The sequence below is a fragment of the Meles meles genome, chromosome 6, assembly GCF_922984935.1.
Source record: "Meles meles chromosome 6, mMelMel3.1 paternal haplotype, whole genome shotgun sequence".
Lineage (NCBI taxonomy): Eukaryota > Metazoa > Chordata > Mammalia > Carnivora > Mustelidae > Meles > Meles meles.
Window position 1 is genome coordinate 103,226,277 of NC_060071.1, and position 20,101 is coordinate 103,246,377.

At 42.8% G+C, this 20,101-nt stretch overlaps 1 protein-coding gene across 1 annotated transcript in view; it reads left to right on the forward strand.

The window, feature by feature from the left end:
- Nucleotides 1–487: 487 nt before the first annotated feature.
- The window catches only part of ABHD12B (abhydrolase domain containing 12B), a 28,522-nt gene continuing 8,908 nt past the window's right edge, over nucleotides 488–20,101 (forward strand). The window contains exons 1-9 of the mRNA XM_046008692.1: nucleotides 488–559; nucleotides 5,588–5,715; nucleotides 6,719–6,821; nucleotides 8,947–9,066; nucleotides 11,019–11,049; nucleotides 13,831–13,876; nucleotides 13,984–14,113; nucleotides 14,538–14,575; nucleotides 17,819–17,898. Coding sequence (XP_045864648.1) covers nucleotides 498–559; nucleotides 5,588–5,715; nucleotides 6,719–6,821; nucleotides 8,947–9,066; nucleotides 11,019–11,049; nucleotides 13,831–13,876; nucleotides 13,984–14,113; nucleotides 14,538–14,575; nucleotides 17,819–17,898 — 738 coding nt within the window. The 5' untranslated portion in view covers nucleotides 488–497. The remainder of the gene's footprint in view (nucleotides 560–5,587; nucleotides 5,716–6,718; nucleotides 6,822–8,946; nucleotides 9,067–11,018; nucleotides 11,050–13,830; nucleotides 13,877–13,983; nucleotides 14,114–14,537; nucleotides 14,576–17,818; nucleotides 17,899–20,101) is intronic.

Consider the following 20,101-nt stretch of genomic DNA (forward strand, 5'->3'; position numbering starts at 1 on the left):
GAGAGAGAGAGAGAGAGAGAGAGAGCGCGAGCTGGAGATGGGTAAGTTTCAGAAAAAAGGAAAAAAAATAATAGTAATAAAAAAAAATAAATAAAATAAAAAAAAAAAAAAACAAAAAAGAAGACCGGTCCAAGGTAGAGGAAACCTTATTTTCCTCATGCAGATATTCGGCGGCTGTGATAGCGGGCTTCTGTTTTACGACTAGCACAGTAAGGAATCTATTTCAGATCCGCAGCGCGCACACGCACACACATGTATAAAATAAAGTAGAAAGGAAATCGTGCACAGCTAGCCACAAGCCTGGCGCACGGGCGTCTCCGGCACAGATGGGGGCGCGGGGGTGGGGGGCGCCGCGAGCCGCCGAACCCCGGCCACAGCCAGTCCGCAGCCCGGCAGCAGGGCCCCGCGCGGAGGAGGAGGGCGGGCCCGGGCGTCCGCGGGGGCGGCTCAGGCTTCAGGCCGCGGCTCCCCAGCGGCGGCTCGACACAAGGCGCGGGATGGAGACAGACGGGCAGGACTGTGTGGCCTCCTGGTGGGACATGGTGGTGCGGAATCTGCGGTGAGTGCTCGTGGCCCGCCGCCTGGCGCCCGATCCGTCCCCCAACCCCACCCGCGCGCCCCGAACCTGGGGAATGGTGGGCAGGGTGCATCAGGCGCCCCGCGGTGGTCCGGGGGCCGGGGCTTCGAAGACCCCCAAAGCTCTGGGAGCCCTTTGGGCCGCCTTATCTAGCAGGCTTCTGCCTCTCTGGAGTCTGAGCTTTCGGGAACTTGCACCCTTTGGGGGGCTTCTGAAATAGAGATTTCCAGAAAGATGGCTCAGGTTCCTACCCCAAGCCTTGACCTTTTCCGCCTTGACCGTTTTACTGAAATTCAGGAGGGATTTTAAAGACCAAAAATAGTAATCTATCTTGTACTCTTTCTTAGATGGCATCCTCTTAGGTCAAAGGTGTCTCTGTGTAGGTGGAAAAGGATCCCAAGGCCAGGTCCCCCAGGTAAAGTCTCTTGGATGTATTTAAAGAACATCCCTCCATAATGCTAAAAGTGGATGGTGCATCAAAACCATAACTGTGCCAAATTCTTACATCCTTTAACTCTGAAATGTCTATATCAGAGGGTTTTTAAATTTTCTTCCTACTTTTTTTTTTTTTAAGTAGACTCCACACCCAACCCTGGCCTTGAACTCATGACCCTGAGATCAAAACCTGAGCCGAAATTTAGAGTCAGACACCTAGCTGACTGAGCCACCCAGGCACCCCTCTGGCTCCCATTTTAAATCCTTGGCTTAAAGGGTAATGTTAAACTACCTGAGTTGACCCGCAATATATTGCTGGTCTCATTTGTGTTGAAGCCTGATATTGTTTAGAGATCCTGGACTCAGAAGAGTCAAGTATCTTGTTTTTTTGTTTTTGCTTTTTTTAAAGATTTAATTATTTATTTGACAGAGAGAGAGAGAGATCACAAGCAGGCAGAGAGGCAGGCAGAGAGAAAGGGGGAAGCAGGCTCCCGGCTGAGCAAAGAGCCTGATGTGGGGCTTGATCCCAGGACCCTGAGATCATGACCTGAGTGGAAGGCAGAGGCTTAATCCACTGAGCCACCCAGGCGCCCCTGAAGTATCTTGTTTTGTTGGGGTGGGAAGGTGTTGGCCTTTTGTTCACCTTTCTTCTTTATATTCCTTCGTTTTGTTTCTTGCTGATTACAAAATATCCAAGAGTCCTGTCCAGACCAGGAGACTTCACATTGGAATGTCTGAGTGATGAAGACAAAAACTCATATTCTCTCTTCTATTCCTTCTGTAGCTCAGGGCAGAGAGCAGAGAGCAGCTTTCGCCTGGCCCAGCAGTGTAGACCCACACCCCCCTTCTGTGTTGGATCTCAACATGAGTCAGAATATCCTGACTGACGGCACATTCTTAGGCCTTACCTCCTTGATATGGCTGTTCTGGGAAAGCTGGCATGTTCTGCCTTTGTCTTCTGTGCTCCCTCCAGAGTTGGTGGCTGATACTTAACGTTTATTTGGAGGAGAATCAAACCTGCAGTTCATGCTCTTAGAGAACAACCTGCTTTGTTGATAATGGAATGGGACCTTGGGTGTTGGGGACCCTTGCTACTTGCCTACTAAAGTAGGCAAAAAAATACTAAATTACTAAAAAATAGGTCTCAACAGATGTTTCCCAAAAGAATAAAATACAAGCACATTTCTTCATCTGAATGGAGAATTACTGCTTTAATTTAAGATACACTGAGGCAGAAGCACAGACGGAGATCCAGGATCCTGAATCCTTTTGTTTCTTGGAACCAAGTTTGCTTAGATCCGCAAACATTCACAGCTGCCTGTGGGTCTGGGGCTGCTGGAAGTCCAGGATCTACGTGATGTGTTGTGTGACTCAGGAGAACAATTCACCAAAACATGTTTTCAGTGATTATTTTTTAATGCCTTGGGGATCTATTTATTTATTTTGCAAAAATTTCATCAGCTGTCATTGCTACTTAAGACAGATGGGCCAGGGGGAAGTCAGTCTTCATTCACCACTGGTTTTCTTCAAACAAGAAACATAGAAAATGTGCTCAGGAAAGAAGCTGGGGGAAGCCAGTGGGCTAGTTCCTTCTTCGTTGCTCCCCATTCACCCCCAAGTCTTTACATTTCTGGATAGCGTTAAGGGAACCCCCACAAGCAGGCTGATAATCTAATTCATTCTTTCCATAGTCCTGGTCATCGCTTACCTTTTGGGCACAAGTTTAGGCCAGGGCACAAAGCCCTGCTCTTGTGGAGCTCACAATTAATTTTCAATTATAATTCAAAAAAGAGTATGAAGCCTTTCCTTTCTTCCCCAAAGCTACCAATAAGCATTGCTTCCTTTGCCCTCATGAAAGAAATACACTTTTCTTTCAGTGCTCAGTCCTGTGCTAGACATGGTATGCTAGAGCCCGGGTGATTCTTTTCAGCGGGAAGCCATGACTAATAACGGGAGAACCCCCAGAGAACAGTTAAGGGTCAAACCGAGGCCCGATTATGAGTGGAGTGGGTGGGAGGGGTGAGAAGAGAGGAAAGTTCACCTAGGGAAGTTCTGTGCAGAGAGGCTTTAAGTGAGAAGAGACACTTGAATGGATGGGAAGGAAGGGGGAGGATTTGGTGGGATGGAAAGAAGGGAGGAGAACATAGATGTAACCTAGGTGCTCGGGGGTCAGTACATGTTGGCCAAATCAATGGGCGCCTGGGATGGATGTGTGGCAAGTCTTACCGTTTGGGATAGCTGTTTTGCCAAATGGGGTTAGAATTGGGCTTCCCAAAGCTGGTGCCTCTGAGCATGAACATGAATGATTTGCCCCGTAGCAACTCGGGTTCCAAGGTAGGAATGATCCAGTTAGTTCTGTGGCCCCTGTGGGGTGCTGTGCGGTTAGAGCCATAGCAGATCAAAGGGCAGGGGAAAGAACACCAAGGCATCAAGGTGGCTGTTTGATGTGCCTGGCCGTTGGCAGGGATTGGGCTGAAACTGCATCCTCCACTCAAATAAGGTCTATTAGCCGCTGGTGACTTTTGATCCCCTACTGATCTAGGGGAAGTCAAATTGACAACCCCTAGTTAAAAGAAGCTGTTGTGCATTATTGATGCTCCCAGGAATCTGGTCACTCTGTTCTCTTCCCGCAGTGCTTCTCACAGAAGTGCCTGGAGCTATTTGAGAGAAGGGTCCTATATGAATTATTCTTTAAAAACAGAAACATATTTCCCTCCACTGTCTCTGCTTCCCAAGCACCCTGCTGCCTTCAAAAGATGACTTAGTAGGAGACTAACAGGAGGGGTAGCCTGAGTTCAAGTCAGGAGAAAGAAAGCCTGAGCCAGCCAATGGGAAGAAGAACTCAGATTGTGTTTAGTTTTGTCCATTTGGGGTTGATCTGGGGCTCAAAGTGGCTTCTCTGGGTTTTTATTTCTTCTCTCTGAAATCAGAGCAATGATGTCCTCTCCTTCCTACCATCTTCATGGAGGCTATTTTAAACTATTATGAAAAGATAATTTTCATTTTTTCCTTGCTAATTTTGTGTGTAGGCAATTGCCTCTGTCTGATGTACTTGGAGAGCTACCCACTACTCTTAGCCCACGTCTCTTTTCCGTTCCCCGCAGAATTGCTGGAAATTCATCAGATTCATTATCTTCTCTCTTCATGCCTCTTCCAAACATATAAGCACTCTGATTTTTTAGTTATTAACACTTGAGGGAGAATTTTTCTTAAAGGTCTCTCTTTGATGACTTTAGAGTCGGAAGGTTCCCGAGAATACAGGAACAGGAAGGAAGAAGAACATGGGAGGAAGAAGGGATCCTAAGGGCCAAGGTTGCAGAAGGGGAGAAGCGGAATCCTGAAACAACTTTCTTGAAGAGCTGAATCTTTCCAGAAGCCAGTTGCGTTCCTGGGGTTCCCTTTTGCCTGCATGAATGGCAAGTTGCTCTCACCAGGATGGTGACAGCTCATTGGGGTCGCTAGGGTCGGACAGACCTGGGTACGCGTGACTCAGCCACTCATTGGCTCTGTGGCATGGGGCAGGTTACCTTAACTTTTCAGTCTCCTCATTTGCAAAGTACAGGTGGTAACAGCTATCTTCTAAAATGCTCTGTTCTAGCAGAGAAACCAGGACAGGGGAAACCACTCATCCAACATGCTTTCCAGTCCCGCAGACTCATCTGATTTACTGAGCAGTCTTCACACTGACAGCTCAAATCAGAGGGAGGGATTTATTCAGTGATGAGGTGGACAAAAATCGGAAGCAGAAAGTGGTGACCCTGACTTCCTGTGACTGTCCTTTTTCCAAGGTAGGACCTCTGATAAGAGGTGTGCCTAGGGACAGACGTGGCATTAGTGACCCCTCATGGACAAGTATAACTTGTCTGCCAATGGCTCCTGGTGTGGGTGGTTGGCGTGCCTGGCCTGCCGCGTCCTGTTCCCTGACCAGGCCCCAGCGCTGATGTCGCAGCAACCTCCAGGCACTCCCCTCGCTCCCCACCTTGCTCCTCACAGTCCCTCTTACCAGGGACGTCACATCACAAGTGGGGATTTTTTTTTCATTGGCTCATTTCTTCCTAAGACCCAGCCAGAAGAGTAGGGATCTGATGGTTTTTCATTCACTGCTTCAGACTAATAATAGTTAATACGTACAGCTAAACTGTGATGTGATTAAAAACTGTGACAACTGTTAAATAGTCTGAATCCTGTTTCCTGATGACTTTGGGGGTCCAGCTTTGGTCTTGCGTGGAGATGCACTTGAGGAAACAGGCTTGACTTCAGTGCACTCATGTTCCCCCACTCCTGTTCTATCCTACCAAGCTCGTCTCAGCCGCTGGCTGGGGGCTGGATTTACCGCTTTCCTCTCCCGTTCTCCCTTAGGGCCCAGTCCTGATCTGTACTAATGGCATGCAATTCTGTAAAACATTTTGCTTAGATGCCAAGTTACTTGTAATTCTAAAACATTTTGCTTAGATGCCAAGTTACTTGTAATTCCAGTGTTAGTTTCTGAAATTTTATTTGGATGCTAAGAGAAAAAAAAACAAACGACAAAACTTGGACCGATTTTGAATGCCTTGCTTTTGTTACATCTTGCAGATCTCTTCCACATTCCTGTTCAACACTCGGAAGAAAAATGGCCTCTCTGTTCAACAGCTTTACTAGTAAACCATTAAAAGAACACATTTTTCCTCCTCTGATGAACATGCTAATATTTTTTAATTTTTGTAAGTATATATCTGTCATGAATTTGCCTATATATATATTTTCCCAAAGAAAGGACTTACTGCACTTAAAGTTACCATATGACAATGAAAAAGGCACATCGGCTATAAAATTGTGGTTAGACTCCAATGGTCTGTAACCTACTTCACAGAGGTTTTGGGGTCTAGCGCGAATCTTGCATACTGGTAGGGGGATGGATAGAAAAACATGGTCTTGTGGGTGGTTTCAGTTCAGGAGCTCAGTCTTTGAAATAGTAAGTAATGCCTTACTGCTTGGTATATTCTCTACTTTTTAATGTTTTCTTTTTACCTGTATCCCTTGAAAGAGAAAATGGGGATCTGGGGCTGGGAAGCGGTTGATGAGAGGAATCTCTTCTCCCACGTTTTTTCTGAGTGCTGTTAGTCAGTGTAACACAGTCCTAGCGCAGAGGTAATGCTCTCACCGGGTGGTCCCCAGTGGTTTGTTGCTTCAGGCCATTTCATGGTTTGTGGCTAATGACTAGGTTTTATTTAGTGGAAAACGTAATGCTTGACATAGGTAGCAGAATACTCATTGCTTTCTTCTAGACCCCCTTATCTTTTTAGGGGAATGGGCTCCTTTGTTTTTAGCTGGAGATGAGGATAAGGATGGCCTGTCACACTGGTGCTATTTTAATATCTTTAATATTTTAATAGCTTTAACTGGGTGTTATACGCAACTTATGAATCATTGAACACTACATCGAGAACTAACAATGTACCATATGTTGGCTAATTGAATTTAAATAAAAAAATAAAAAATAAAATCTGGCTTTAGAGGTTTTGTTTGTTTTTATTGTTTTGTTTTGTTTTGGCAACTTTCCTGTGAGCTGTTCCTCATTTATAAAATAGAACACTTTGCTAGGAATTTAATATGGTAGCTTACAATGTAGAAACCATGTGAACCATGAGACTAATTTTTTTTTAAATTGTGATTAAAAGACATGGAATTTGGCTCTGGGTTTTGATAATGAATTCTACTTTCTAGTCAAAGCACCATTTCTTGTGGATTTAAAGAAACCGGAGTTAAAGATTCCTCACACGGTGAACTTTTATATCAGAGTTGAACCTGGGGTGATTCTGGGAATCTGGTGAGTGCACTAATGGACCCTGGGTTGCTTGGTGGGCGTGGTTTTCAAGTTACAAGGGCAAGGGTGAGCAGTGCTGGGCTAGCTGCCTGTGGAGAGGTTGGTGTTTCTTGGAGTCACCCGGAAGCTGTTCCATATACCTTCCCTTTGTATTGATATTTGACCTGCTTGAATTTGCTTTTCAGTAGTTTGAGCTTGGAGTGCAAAGTCTTTTTGGCCCTGTGCTTTGGGTCTTTCACCAGGCCTCAAGGACCTGGCGCTGTCCCACTCTTCTGCTGTGTTCCATGCTGGCTTGCCCACACTGTTCAGAACAGCTAGCCTCCTGGCTCCCCAAGCCACGCTCTTGCAGAATATGCTCTGTGTGCAACATTTCTAGGTTTCTGCTCCCTCCGTTCGCCTAATACCTCATCTTCAGGGTCTCAGTTTAAATGGTAATGTGATAATTTTCAGAGAAGCCCTTCCTCGTCTCCCATTTCAGGCACAGGTGGCAACCTGTGCTTGTCTCTTACGGCATTTTCCCCACTGTAGTTAAATAAACGTTTGTGCGATTATTCGGTTAATGTTTGCCTTCTTTACAAGACTATAGCTCTTGTAGGTGACTTTGTTGGTGTGTTTTCTTTTTTAAATGTTTAAGAAATATTTTAATCATTTATTTGAGAGAGAGAGTGAGAGAGAGAGAACACGAGAAGGGGGAGGGGCAGAGGGAGAAGCAGTCTCCCCACTGAGCAGGAAGCCCGATGTAGGACTCATTCCCAGGACCTCGAGATCATGACCTGAACCAAAGGCAGCTGCTTAACCAGCTGAGCCACCCAGGTCCTCCCTCTTTTTTCTTTTCTTCTCTTTTTCTTTCTTTCTTTCATTCTTTCTTTCTCTCACTGGTGGGTTTTCATTGCTTGGGACAGCACACAAAAAACCAAACCACTCAGTTGTCAAAATCATGAGCGTTTTATTATCTTTTTTGCTTTTCTACTGTCAACATTTTTTTTTCTGTTTGGTTCTACTTCTTGTTCTTGGCTGCCAGTTTCCCAGTGTCCTGTTTTATATTTCCTTTCCCTGACTTTAAATATGTCATCATAGAATGTTTAGGAACCAACATGGGTTCACATAACTTCCTCCTAATCTGCACAGTCCAATGCAGTGAACAGTGTTGGAATTTGAAAATCTTTTTATTCGTTGTTCTTGCCCTGGCTTACCAAGCTGGCTGGGATGCCAGTCCTCTTAGTCTAGAGGCCCTGGGGTTCAATGTCAGCCTTTCTGCCCCTCAAGGGTTGAGAAGCCTGAAGATTTATTATTACATGGCCACTTTTCCAGGTCCCCCTGTGACATGTCATATGGCATTGTTTTATCTTCAGGAGTCACTCACTGGTTTAACAGGTGGCGGGACTGGAGCTCAGGCAGGTGTTTAACCCCACAAGGCCACTGTTTCTTGAATAGAAGAGCTTAGTTTCATATTTATTTTCTCCCACCTGAACTGGTCTCCCTTTAAATTCTTTCAACTTGTTTCTTTCTTTCTTCTTTTTTAAAAAAAATATTTTATTTATTTATTTGACAGAGATCACAGGTAGGCAGAGAGGCAGGCAGAGAGAGAGAGAGAGGAGGAAGTAGGCTCCCTGCTAAGCAGAGAGCCCGATGTGGGACTCGATCCCAGGACCCTGGGATCATGACCTGAGCCGAAGGCAGAGCCTTTAACCCGCTGAGCCACCCAGGCGCCCTCAACTTGTTTCTTTAGCCGAACCAATAGCAGGTGGCAAATACCTATTGTCTTTTACTTGTTTCCACCCAATGGACTGGATTTACATGGACTACACCTAAGAATTGAAGTCTTGGAAGATTAGTGGATGTAGGAGTCAGAAGGACTTAAACAATAAATGGTTAAAAGGGGTTGTTTCTGTGCATGGGGGAGGGGAGGTAGAGAAGTGCTTGTCACTGTAAGATGTTTGTAGTATTATATTTTAATTTTTATCATGTGCATGCATTACTCAGAAACTTCCATTATGTATATATATATACTTATACATATATATACCTATAAATGTATGTCTTTGATTGACATGAGGAGGGTTTCAGACTTTGGCAAGGAGAGCCAACTCTCTCTGTACGTTTGTTAATACATTTCTTTGTTCTTCAGGCACACAGTTCCCAGCTGCCGGGGGGAAGATGCTGAGGGGAAGGACCGTGGCTGGTATGAAGCAGCCCTTCAGGATGGCAATCCAATTATTGTTTATCTTCACGGCAGTGCAGAACACAGGTCCGTGTCTTTGCTTGTTTTTTTTTTTTTTTTTTCCCCATTTCTTTTAAGACAGAGGGAGCATTTCAGTCGGTGGAGGAAGGAAAGGCAGAACTCCCTTTTTGACCCTGTAAATATGCCTTCACATATATTGTTTTTCCCTTTGTTGAAATTTGAGTGTATTCAGGCAATAGGCCTCTCTTTAAAAAAATCTATATATTCAGTATGTAGACTAATGTCGACCTTTAACTGAGAGGTAGACCAACTTCCAAAATTCGGATATTGATTTCCAAGAAGCCAGCGGTTCCTTTACTCCCAAAGAGTGCCTGAAATGATGAACTGAGCCCACGGATGACCGGAAAGGGAACAGGCATGAGACAGGGAGAAAAGGAAAAGCAATTTCCTTATCGATGGTCCTCTCACAGGAGGGCCTGGGGATTCCTTGATTTGGCATGAGTCCTGTTAATCAGCTGTATGGACTCCCTGTGAGAGATCATCTGGAATTCTGACCGTCCGTACTGGGGACCATCTGACTGGTTCTAGTCTAGAAGACTGATGCCTCAGCCTACTCTCTGTTGTTCCCACCTTGCTTTGTCACAAAGAATGCCTCCCTGGAGTCTTGATCCCCTCTGATGTGCTGCCAGGCCTCCCAGTGGGCCTGTCATTATGGTGGGTGATGATTATCAGCTGTGACTGCATGGCTTCAGGTTGGGGGAGGGGCGATGTGCCTGAGAGACCCACAGACCGAGCTGTCTGCAAACTAAGCAACGAGCTCTGGAATCTGCCCCTTGGCTCCCTTGCCTATGTCCCTTTTTCTCACTGTCTTTTTCTGTCTTGATGGCTTTCTTAAGGTTTGTCTTTGCACTAGGGGCTTTCCAAAGGTGTCCATTTTAGAATGACATTTACAGAGATTTCCCATGAAATTCAACCTTTTTCGGCATTGTTGAACATTGTTCTGATTGTGCAAACTTGGGCATGGTGTTACAGTGTGTGTATTTAAAGGATCATTCGGCTCACCCATTCATGTCTGTCCCTCTGTGTGGATCTGCTGTGATCCCTGATTTACTGGCTTTGGGGTTAGCTCCAGCTTCCTCCTGTCCCCTGCCAAAAGTCTCAGCTGGCTATCAGCAGTACTGAGCCAAAAGGAGGCCAAATGGGAGGTTACAGGAGCCTTATTGAGAACAGTGGTTCTAGACTTGGGACCCAGAGAAACCCTACAGGGTCCACGAACCTCCTCCCAAAATTGTACTAAAAATTTCAAGTGTGGATACATGTTTCTGGGCAATGGGTCCCTAGCTTTAATCTTATGTTCAAAGGGCTTCATGACGCACTGAAGCTTAAGACTTCAGTCTTAAACTTTTTGGCTCTAAGACAAAATTCAAAGATTTTTTAAAAGAATCCTCTGCCTTTTCAATCATCCTTGTCTCTCCTTTATTAACATGGTTAATAGAGAGTAGATGATATGGTTATTTTGGGAAAAAGTGTTTCTTATACCTCTAGCATTGCGAGTCTCATTCACTTCCTCTTGTACTTAATGGCAGAGTCAACAGGGTACAGGCAGGTCTTGGCTTAATGAACATGACTCTGTCATCCTTTGTTCTGAAAAGCCACTTTCTGGAACTGATTTTCTTTTAGCTTCTAAAAGTATCCCTAGAAATTAGTCTGGCTGTGTAGCAGTGAGAGGAGGTAAATTATCAGTAATTCCTCACATGCCTCTGTTGAGAAGCACTAGCCATCTGGGCGACCAGTGCTCACAGAGGAACGCAGCCACCCTGGGGAGCCATCTGTCACTCCCCCTGACACATCCAAGTGGGCTATGACACCAAAACCCATTTCCCTTTCTTCTAGTTATTTATTTCTCTAACCTCAAAAAGAAATGCTTGAGATCAGATGCCAGAAACAGGAGAGGGACTTTTATTGAATTTGTCGTCTTAATTCCTAATTCTTGCTCTCTGTTTTAACCTCCTCCACAGGGCAGCTCCTCACAGACTTGAGCTAGTAAAGGTATGTCTGTCTGAAGGGGCCGCAAGGTACCCATTTTACATCTCTGTTTTTTTCTCTGTTTTTTTCTCTTATGGGCTACAGCCATAGATCTTCCTTAGCCCTCAGCGGGGGGATCTACCGAGAGCTCCCCAGGGTGGGACTCAAGGTCCTGCCGTGACCACAGGGCATCAGAACAGAAGTGAATATTCCTGGTTCCCCAAACACTTTCATGAATACATTGCCTTCATCACTGGATGGAGCTGAAGACCCTCTTTATTGGCTTTTCCTGAGGGTTGGGGGAGGGTTGTGAGAGTATATTAAATGTGAAATTTATTCCTGTGAGAAAGAGCCTTTTTTTTTGTGACAGAGGATAAATACACAGAATGTCTGCTGTTAGAGTCATTCAGGCTCTGACTTCAGCCCCATAGAAGGTTTTGCATGTGGGATGGTGGCCACACTCCCCTTCTTGCTAGCCTGCTACACGATGGCAGCCTGTTGGGGCGGCTCCTGCTTTTCCGAGCGTGAGGGAGACACAGCCATGGCTGACTCACAGCTGGTAGCGCAGCTATCTGTTTATCTTCTCCCACATCCCAGTTGGGTAATCTCTCCCTCAGGTGACCAGGCCGTGCGGCCGTGCACTTTTTGATCAGTGCTTGTGCGCTGATATTTCCTCCCACATGCCAGCTCCCACCTCAGAGCCCTTCCCTGGTATAACAGCCCGAGTGGGGCCCCGCATCCTGCCAGGCCCAGTGTGGCCAGCACCTCCTTCATCCTCCTTCCCTGGTTCAGACAGGAGGCTCCTCTCCTTGGACTCCTCACTTTCTTCACGGCCTTCCCAGAGCCGACTCTGGTGGGTGGTGGGCTGGGTGCAGTTCTGCCTGGGATGATAATGTGTATTAATTTTTAGGTTTGCTTTCCACCCTGTACCTCACTCTTCGCACTCTCTACATGGGATGGTGGTGAGGCTGATGTCCATGAGAACGTGCGTGTGCTTGTTTTTTTCTCTCCCACTCTTTGTGAAGCTGGATTATATAGCCCCTGCATGCACAGAAAGGAAGAATCATAGGTTTAGGTGTGAAAAGGAGCCAAGGCATCCTTGTGGTAGTTGGGATGGGAAGGGAAGGTATGATAAGACTTCTTCCTCCAGGAAGATTCTGGATACCTTGTGCCGTAGTCATCATCTCCCATCCTGACCAGACTGCCATAGCCCTTCGTTCTCCTCTTTGGATGGGACGATTTCCTTTAAAAATCAAGTCTTTGCTATCATGTTGTCCTTCTTCCCTTTCTTCTTTCCTTTCTTCCTCCACTCCCTCCCTATCTTTCATTCATTTCATTCATCACTTCAGTCACCTAGTACAGCTGTTTTCATTAATTTGCAATCTCACCCTGTTGTCTTTATCGCTTTATATAGTTTTATGTTATTATGATTATATCTACATGTAATTCTACATTGTTGCTCTTTTACTTAATACTATGTTATGTGCATACTATGTTATAAACATTCTTCCATGGTTTTCTGTAGTTACCATAGTTACCAATTTAAAAGGTGATCCTTCTTTATTATATTTGTAGACAATTGTTTATTTAACAATTCCATTGTTGCTAGATACAAGATTTTCCCCCCTAAAATCATTTCAGTGATGTTGCTAGAGAAAACTCGAACCATTTAGTTTCTTCTTTTTTTGGACTTTTTTTCTTAGAGATAAATTTTTAGGAGTCAGATTTGTTCTTGAGTTGTTTTACCAAGTGGTCTTTCCGTCTACAAACGATGCCACAAATGATACATGGACATTCCCACTTCCGGGGTGCTTAACTGCTCTGTGCCCTGGATCACTGTTCTGGAGGCAGTATTAGCTGAATTTGCATTGAAAGATTCCTAGGGAAACTCAGCTCCCCACATCTGTGCTGTAGCAGGGGAAGCACGGTGTTGGGACAGAAGCAGACCCAGGTGTGAGTCTTGGGTCTGTCTCTAGCCGTCTAGGTGACCACGAATGAGTTACTTAACCCCTCAGGACTCCGTTTCTTTATCTCTAAAATGGGGATAATACCTACCTATTAGGTATTATAATGAGTAAGTAATAATGAGTATACTGAGTATACATACTCATTATGTATACTCAGTATACATAATGAGTATAATGAGTGAGTAATCCTCACTATTGTGAGGATTAAATAAAGTTATAGAAGTATCTTCACGGTACATTTTTGTCCCCTCTTCTTTGTCTGTCATTGTAATTCACTTCATTTAAAATGACATCATATTCCTTCCTCGTTTATCCACATGGAGCATGGCCATGAATTCATCTAATCAAGCAATCTCTCTATTTTTGATTGACATTAACTCTTTATCTGTTCACATTTAATATAAATATCTTCCCATTATTTGACTGCCTCTACTACAACTCTATAGACCTTCTGTTCTCAAGCGAATTCTTAAAATGGACATTTGCTTTGTACCAACTTCAATACTTTCATCTAACGTCATCTTCCAACAGTCCTGAAGGAGCTACTATTCTTTTTCACTTTTCAGAATACTGTTTACCTCTTCAGATGTAGGTGGCTCAAGGCCACAGAGCCAGGGCAGAGCCAGGGTGTGTCCAGGCTGTCTGACCTGCTCTGCCGCCGGCCTCCCTTCTTTCCCTCTGAGTCTGACCTTCTCACATTTGAGGTCAAACAGCAGATTTCATCTATTCCCTGCCTAGGAAACCAGCGCAATGAGGATTATGGAAGTGTTGAGGAGGCTATACCCCTTTTCAGTTTACACCTTCGAATCACAATGATAACTTCTCCTTTATCATCCAGATGCTGAGCGATGGTGGCTTTCATGTCCTGTCTGTGGACTACAGAGGTGTGTGTTAAGAACAGTATATAAAGACTTTTCAATAAGCTGGGGGGCTTTTGATAGCCCTCCTTTTGGAGGTAGTGATACTTGTGCTTGCTTTTCCTTACTACCAGGGTACGGGGATTCCACGGGTGAACCCACAGAGGAGGGGCTGACCGCGGATGCCGTTTGTGTTTACGAGTGGACCAAGGCGAGAAGTGGTACCACACCTGTGTGTCTCTGGGGCCACTCTCTGGGTACAGGGTAAGTGGGGTCTGATGATGGTTTTGGAGGGGGGGGGGCGGTGGTCCTTGGAGCTTTGGTGTCATCAGAGGCAGCGATGAGCCGAGGAGGGAACACTGAGCTGGGAGGTGGAGCTCTGGTTTCTCTCACATCCCACATGTGGCTAGAGACATTGCCATCTCAGCGTGCCTGTTTGTAATGCAGGAGACGGTGTAGCTCTGTAGTTATCTAGAACACTGAGGCCTGTTCCAGAACTCTCCCTGAAAGTATTAAAGGAAAGGATTCCTAATTTAGGACCAGTGGAACCCCCTGAAGTTGTATGTATGTTCCTACCAGAGGGTCCAGAACTTTCATCAGATGCTCATATCAGATGTTACATTTTGTACTGTTTACCTGACCGTTAAGTTATTGCTTCACATCTGTACTAATTTTCATTGCTTTACAGAGTTGCAACAAATGCTGCAAAAGTACTAGAAGAGAAAGGTACTCTAAAATGCTTCCACGTATCACGTCTTGGCTTGGGGTGGGGAAGAAAAGATAGCCTACAGACTGTTGTGCGCACTCGGAACACAGAGATACTTAGAGTACCCTGACCTTAGACAGTCTCTGATTGTGTAATAAACCTTCTTTTTTCTATTTAATATAAAACAGTAGTTGCCTTTCAAGGCCATGAAATACTCAGGAAGAGTTAAAATCCCCCTTGAAAAACCCTTCTTGTGAAGTAAATGTTTCTGTGGAGTAATTTGGATTATGGGAGAGGAAAACGCCCTTTATGAAGTCACAAGCAGGACTTGCTTTCTGCAGCTTGTCTTTCGTGACATGTATGTCAGTCTTTCCCACAGTGTTCTGAGCTCTCTGCCTGTCTCAGATTCCCTAGAGGTGCTTGTTGTAAACGCAGGTTTCCTGGACCTTAGCTGTTTCCATGAGTTAGAATCTCTGTGAACAGGACAAGGTGATTTCAAGGTACATTGGAAGCTTGTCATCTCTTGTGTTCTTAGGCTTGTCAATACCGGTCAGGTTGAGTTATGTGAACATTTAAAGCAAGTCACCTGCTATCCACAGCCTTAATTAATTATGGAAATAAAGCAGGCATTATTTCCTGCTCCTCTAAGCGCTCATAGCTCTCTGTGGACACCTTCCTGCACAGTGTTGACAATGCTGTATTATCTGACCTAAATTCCCATATAAATGAATACTTCACTTCTTGGAGAATAATGCAATCCCTGACTTTGAACTCCTGCTGTCCTGTATTTCACTTTTCTCAATAATACACACTCCATAAAACGTTATTGCTCTTATAAAGTCAATATCTAGATTTACCCTTTTCTTTGCTTTTTATTACTTCTCGCATTTCTGGGCTTCCACTGGGGATTTTTGTTCTGCCTATCTATCTGTGGTGAAGAATTCCCTCAGCTTTGGTCTGAAAATATCTTTGTTTTGTCTTCATTTTTGAAAGATATTTTCATTGGGCGTAGAATTCTTCATTGGCAGTTACTTTATTTCAACACTTTGAAGACATTGCCCCTTTGGTTCTGGCTTTCAGTGTTCCATTGGGAAGTCAGCTTCCAGTCCTCCTGCTGCTCCTTTGAAGATAATTACTTTTTCTTCTGGCTATTTTTGAGATTTTCTTTTTGCTTTGTTTTTCAGTATTTTTACTTTGATTTTCCTACATGTGGGTTTGTTAGTAGTTATCCCGCTTGGGGTTCATAGCACTGTAATAACTCTGGCTTGATATTTGCCCATCTTGGAAAATTGGTCATTTATCTTCAAATATTGTGCCTACCCCATTCTTCATCTTCTCTCCCCGGGGACTATAATTATATGTATCTTTTTAGATCTGTTCCCATGTCCTGTATGTTTCCAATATTCTTTCTTGGGTTTTCCAGACATTTTTCTCCTTGTGCTCTAGTTTAAAACTTTTTTTTGACATACTACATCGTTCACTATGTAATATCAAATTTTATTAATTATTAAAATTTTAACAAATACTTTACGATTTTACACTTGGTTATTTACAAGTTAAAGTCCGTATAGGATAACAGCAATATCTAGATCCTTTGATCTATTTCCATTATCTGTTTTTTGTTTTGTTTTGTTTTTGTAATTTTGGCCTCTTTATTTTATTTTTGTATGTCTAGTTTTTTTTTTTAAGATTTTATTTATTTATTTATTTGACAGAGAGAGAGAGAAAGAGAGAGAGAAAGCATACAAATAAGGGGAGTGACAGGCCGAGGGAGAAGCAGGCTCCCCATGAAGCAAGGGGCCTAACATGGGGCTCAATCCCAGGACCCTGGCATCATGACCTGAGTGGAAGGCAGACAATTAACTGACTGAGCCACCCAGGTGCCCCTGTCTAGTTATTTTTTAATCAAATGCTAGATAATTTGAGGGCCTAGGGATAATATTATCTTTTTCCAGACAACATTTACTTTTCTCCTGAAAAGCAGTTAAAATAGGGGGAAAATCACCTTAATCCTATTAGAAATGGAGCTGATTTGAAGCTGGGCTTTAGTCTCTAAGAGGGCTGGTCCAGTTTTAGTTCACCATTACTCTCAGGGTGTAGTCCTTTGAAGTCACGAAAAACCTGAGAAATTTATTAGAGTCCTCCTTCTAGTCAGCTTCCAAACTCGAATTTTTGTCCTTTTGGTCCCGTGGGACTGCTGAAATTCGGTCTAGTTCTAAGCCTCTAAGAGCAGCCACTACTGTTGCTTTCAAAGTTTCAACTGCTTTGAGGGGAAAAACATCTCAAACTCTCATGGATTTTTTTTTCTTTTGGTGTTGGCTCTCAAAATCTCACTGATTTCGTAGCCTTCAGATGCCTTCAAACATGTACATATACATAGAGTAATCTTCCCTTAGTCCTGGGGGATATTTTCCAAGATCTACAGTGGATGCCTAAAACCACAGATAATACCAAGCCCTATATGTACAGTGTTTTTCCTGTATGTGTATACCTATGATAAAGTTTAATTTAGCAAGTAGGCACAGTAAGAGATCAATAACAACATACTAACATAGAATGATTATAAAAATATATTACAAAAGAAGTTATGTGACTGGGGTCTCTCCTAATATAACTTCTTGTACTGTTGTTCTTATGATGACGTGTGATGATAAAATGCCTCCATGATGAGATGAAGTGAGGTGAATGATGTAGGCATTGAGATGTAGTGTCAGGCTACTACTGATCTTCTGACAATATGACAGAAACAGGATTATCTGCTTCTGGACTGCTCTTGATGGCAGATAACTGAAACCGTGGAAAAAGGGGGACACCTGTGTACATATACAGATACATATCCCCATCTGACACACATTTTCTAATTGTTCTTAGAGGAGTGTTGAGCAAAACAACCTAGTCAGCCTCTGGTACATTCCTAACCATGGGCTGCAGAATACTCTTCCTTCCTATAGTACTTTGCTTTCTTAAATTATCCAAGTCATGAAAACCTGCTGTGTCCTAGAAGGTAGTGATTTTCAACTATCATGTACATAGAAATCTCTTGGAGGTGGGGATGCCCACTTAAAAACACACATTCTCACTCCCCTTCCCGAGATTCTGACTGAATCGAGTCTAGTGTGGAGTCCAGAAATTTGCATTATTAACGAGCTTCACAAATAACTTTGGTTCAGGTAGTTCATGTATAGGACCTCGAGGACTCCTTGTTTAGAAAAGGTAGCATTTAAATATGATAGGAGAGTTATTTCTTTTTTACTATTTTCAAGGATTCCCAGTTGATGCTCTTATTCTGGAGGCTCCATTTACCAACATATGGGTTGCAAGCATTAATTATCCCTTGTTAAAGGTGAGTCTCTGAACCGTCTTCACAAGATGTGAACGTGTAGGCGATTTCCACACACTTAAGTTTATTAACCATTTTCCTTTTCTTAACTGGTATTATATGTTTTCAAGTTATTTTTTACCTGAGACAGGTTTTTAGCCAGCTGCTATTGAAGGAGGGCACAATGGCTTTTGGATTTTGTAGTTCTTTTATTTTTTTTTTTTAAAGATTTTATTTATTTATTTGACACACAGAGATCACAAGTAGACAGAGAGGCAGGCAGTGAGAGGAGGAAGCAGGCTCTCAGCAGAGAGCAGAGAGCCCGATGCGGGCCTCGATCCCAGGATCCTAGGATCTTGACCCGAGCTGAAGGCAGAGGCTTAACCCACTGAGCCACCCAGGTGCCCCAGTTCTTTTATTTCTTCTAATAGGTTGAGATAGTGGCTTATTAAGAGCCCAAGCTTTTTTCCCCTCCTCTTCGTTTAACTGTACCTTTTATCATGTAGTTTTAAAATAGACTTGACTTAGGTTAGTTCATTATTTTTCCCTTTTAAAGTGAAATTATTCCTCTCATATATCATTTTTAGCTCTGTGATTGTCAGCCATATATTTATCATTATTTTATGATAAAAAAAAGTCTTTAGAGAATTCAAGGAAGCTGCCAAGTCATTTTACACAGTAGCCCAGGTAGAGAAGACAATCTATCCAAGAAGATAAAGTTTAAAGAACTGGGCAACAAGATCTACTTTTTTTTAATCTGTTGTGCAGATTATCCTAATTTCCTCCCATGCCTGACGCTCAACTGCTTATAGACATACCTCCATATAAATGTTAGTCAATGAGCCAGAGAAAGAGAAAGAGAGAGGATTCTCAGAGGGAGTACATGACCCCCAATTTTTGAGCTTTGATAATGTTAGGAAGCATTTTAAGGGTACGTTAATACAGCTGCCTACTTTTGGAATCTTTTTTGTAATAAATCAGTATAGAACTTTCTGAATTTGCTTAACTATTTCAGGAGATAGCTCATTACTTCCTGGGACAGCTAATTCACAGTCCACATCATCTTGAAAAATGCCTGTATTAAAAGCTCCATCTCGATACAAAAATCCCCTCAATAATAAAAAATACTGAATGCAGAGTAATTTGAGATAATGAAACACTTTCAATTGGTTTTAGGCAATTAAGTATACATTTTAAGGTAACGACTAATTGAGCACCTATTATATTATTCTAAGTAATTACTAATAAATTCATTAATTTGTACGGATAAATCAGATACAACCCATATATTTTATTTCTTTTTTGAAATTCTAATTTTGAAATGAAACATGATAGGAAAATATATTATTTAACAAATAATTATGAACTGCACATCCACGTAACTAACATTTAAGTCCAGAAGTTAGCATCACTAGCCCCTCCAGAAGTCTCCTGTATGTCACTTCCTAATCCAATTAGCCTCCCCTTAGATGTAATCCTTAGACTGAGTTTAATGGTAAACATATCCATGCTTTCCTTTATAGTGTTACCATCTGCGTGTACATCTCTAAGCAATATAATTTTTTGAACTTTATATAATTAGTAGAATTATATAGGATGTATTCTATGTTTTTCAACCAATATATATTTGTGCGATTTTACCCAAAAGGTATAGTTGTAGTTTGATTGTTTTCATTGCCATATAGTAGTTTATTGTATAAATATACAATTTATTGACTTATTGTTTATGGACATTTGAGTTGCTTTATGCTTGAGGTAATTAACAACATTGCTGTTATGAATATTCTTGAACATGTATCCTGCAAACGTGGTACATATTTCACTGGAGTATACCCTAGGAGTGGAATTGCTGGACAGTAAGATATGCATATGTTTAGCTTTAATAATGAGAGTGCCAACCAGTTTTCCAAAGTGACTTGGCCACTTTATTCTCCCTCCTGTTGTATCTGAGAGTTCCAATTGCTTCACATCCTTGCCCTAGTATGGATATCTCATTGATTAATGAAGCTGGGCATTTTTTCATGTATATTAGTCATTTAGATATCTCTTGTGAGATACTTGTTCATGCTCATTTTTAAATTGTCTTTTTTTAGTTGTAGTTTTTCATAGGATAAGTCATTAGAAAACTATTTGTATTGCCAGTATATTCTCTTACTTTGCCTTTTCACTCCGTTACTGATATCTTGTGAAGAGATATTCCTAAATTTAATGTGGACCAGTTTATCAA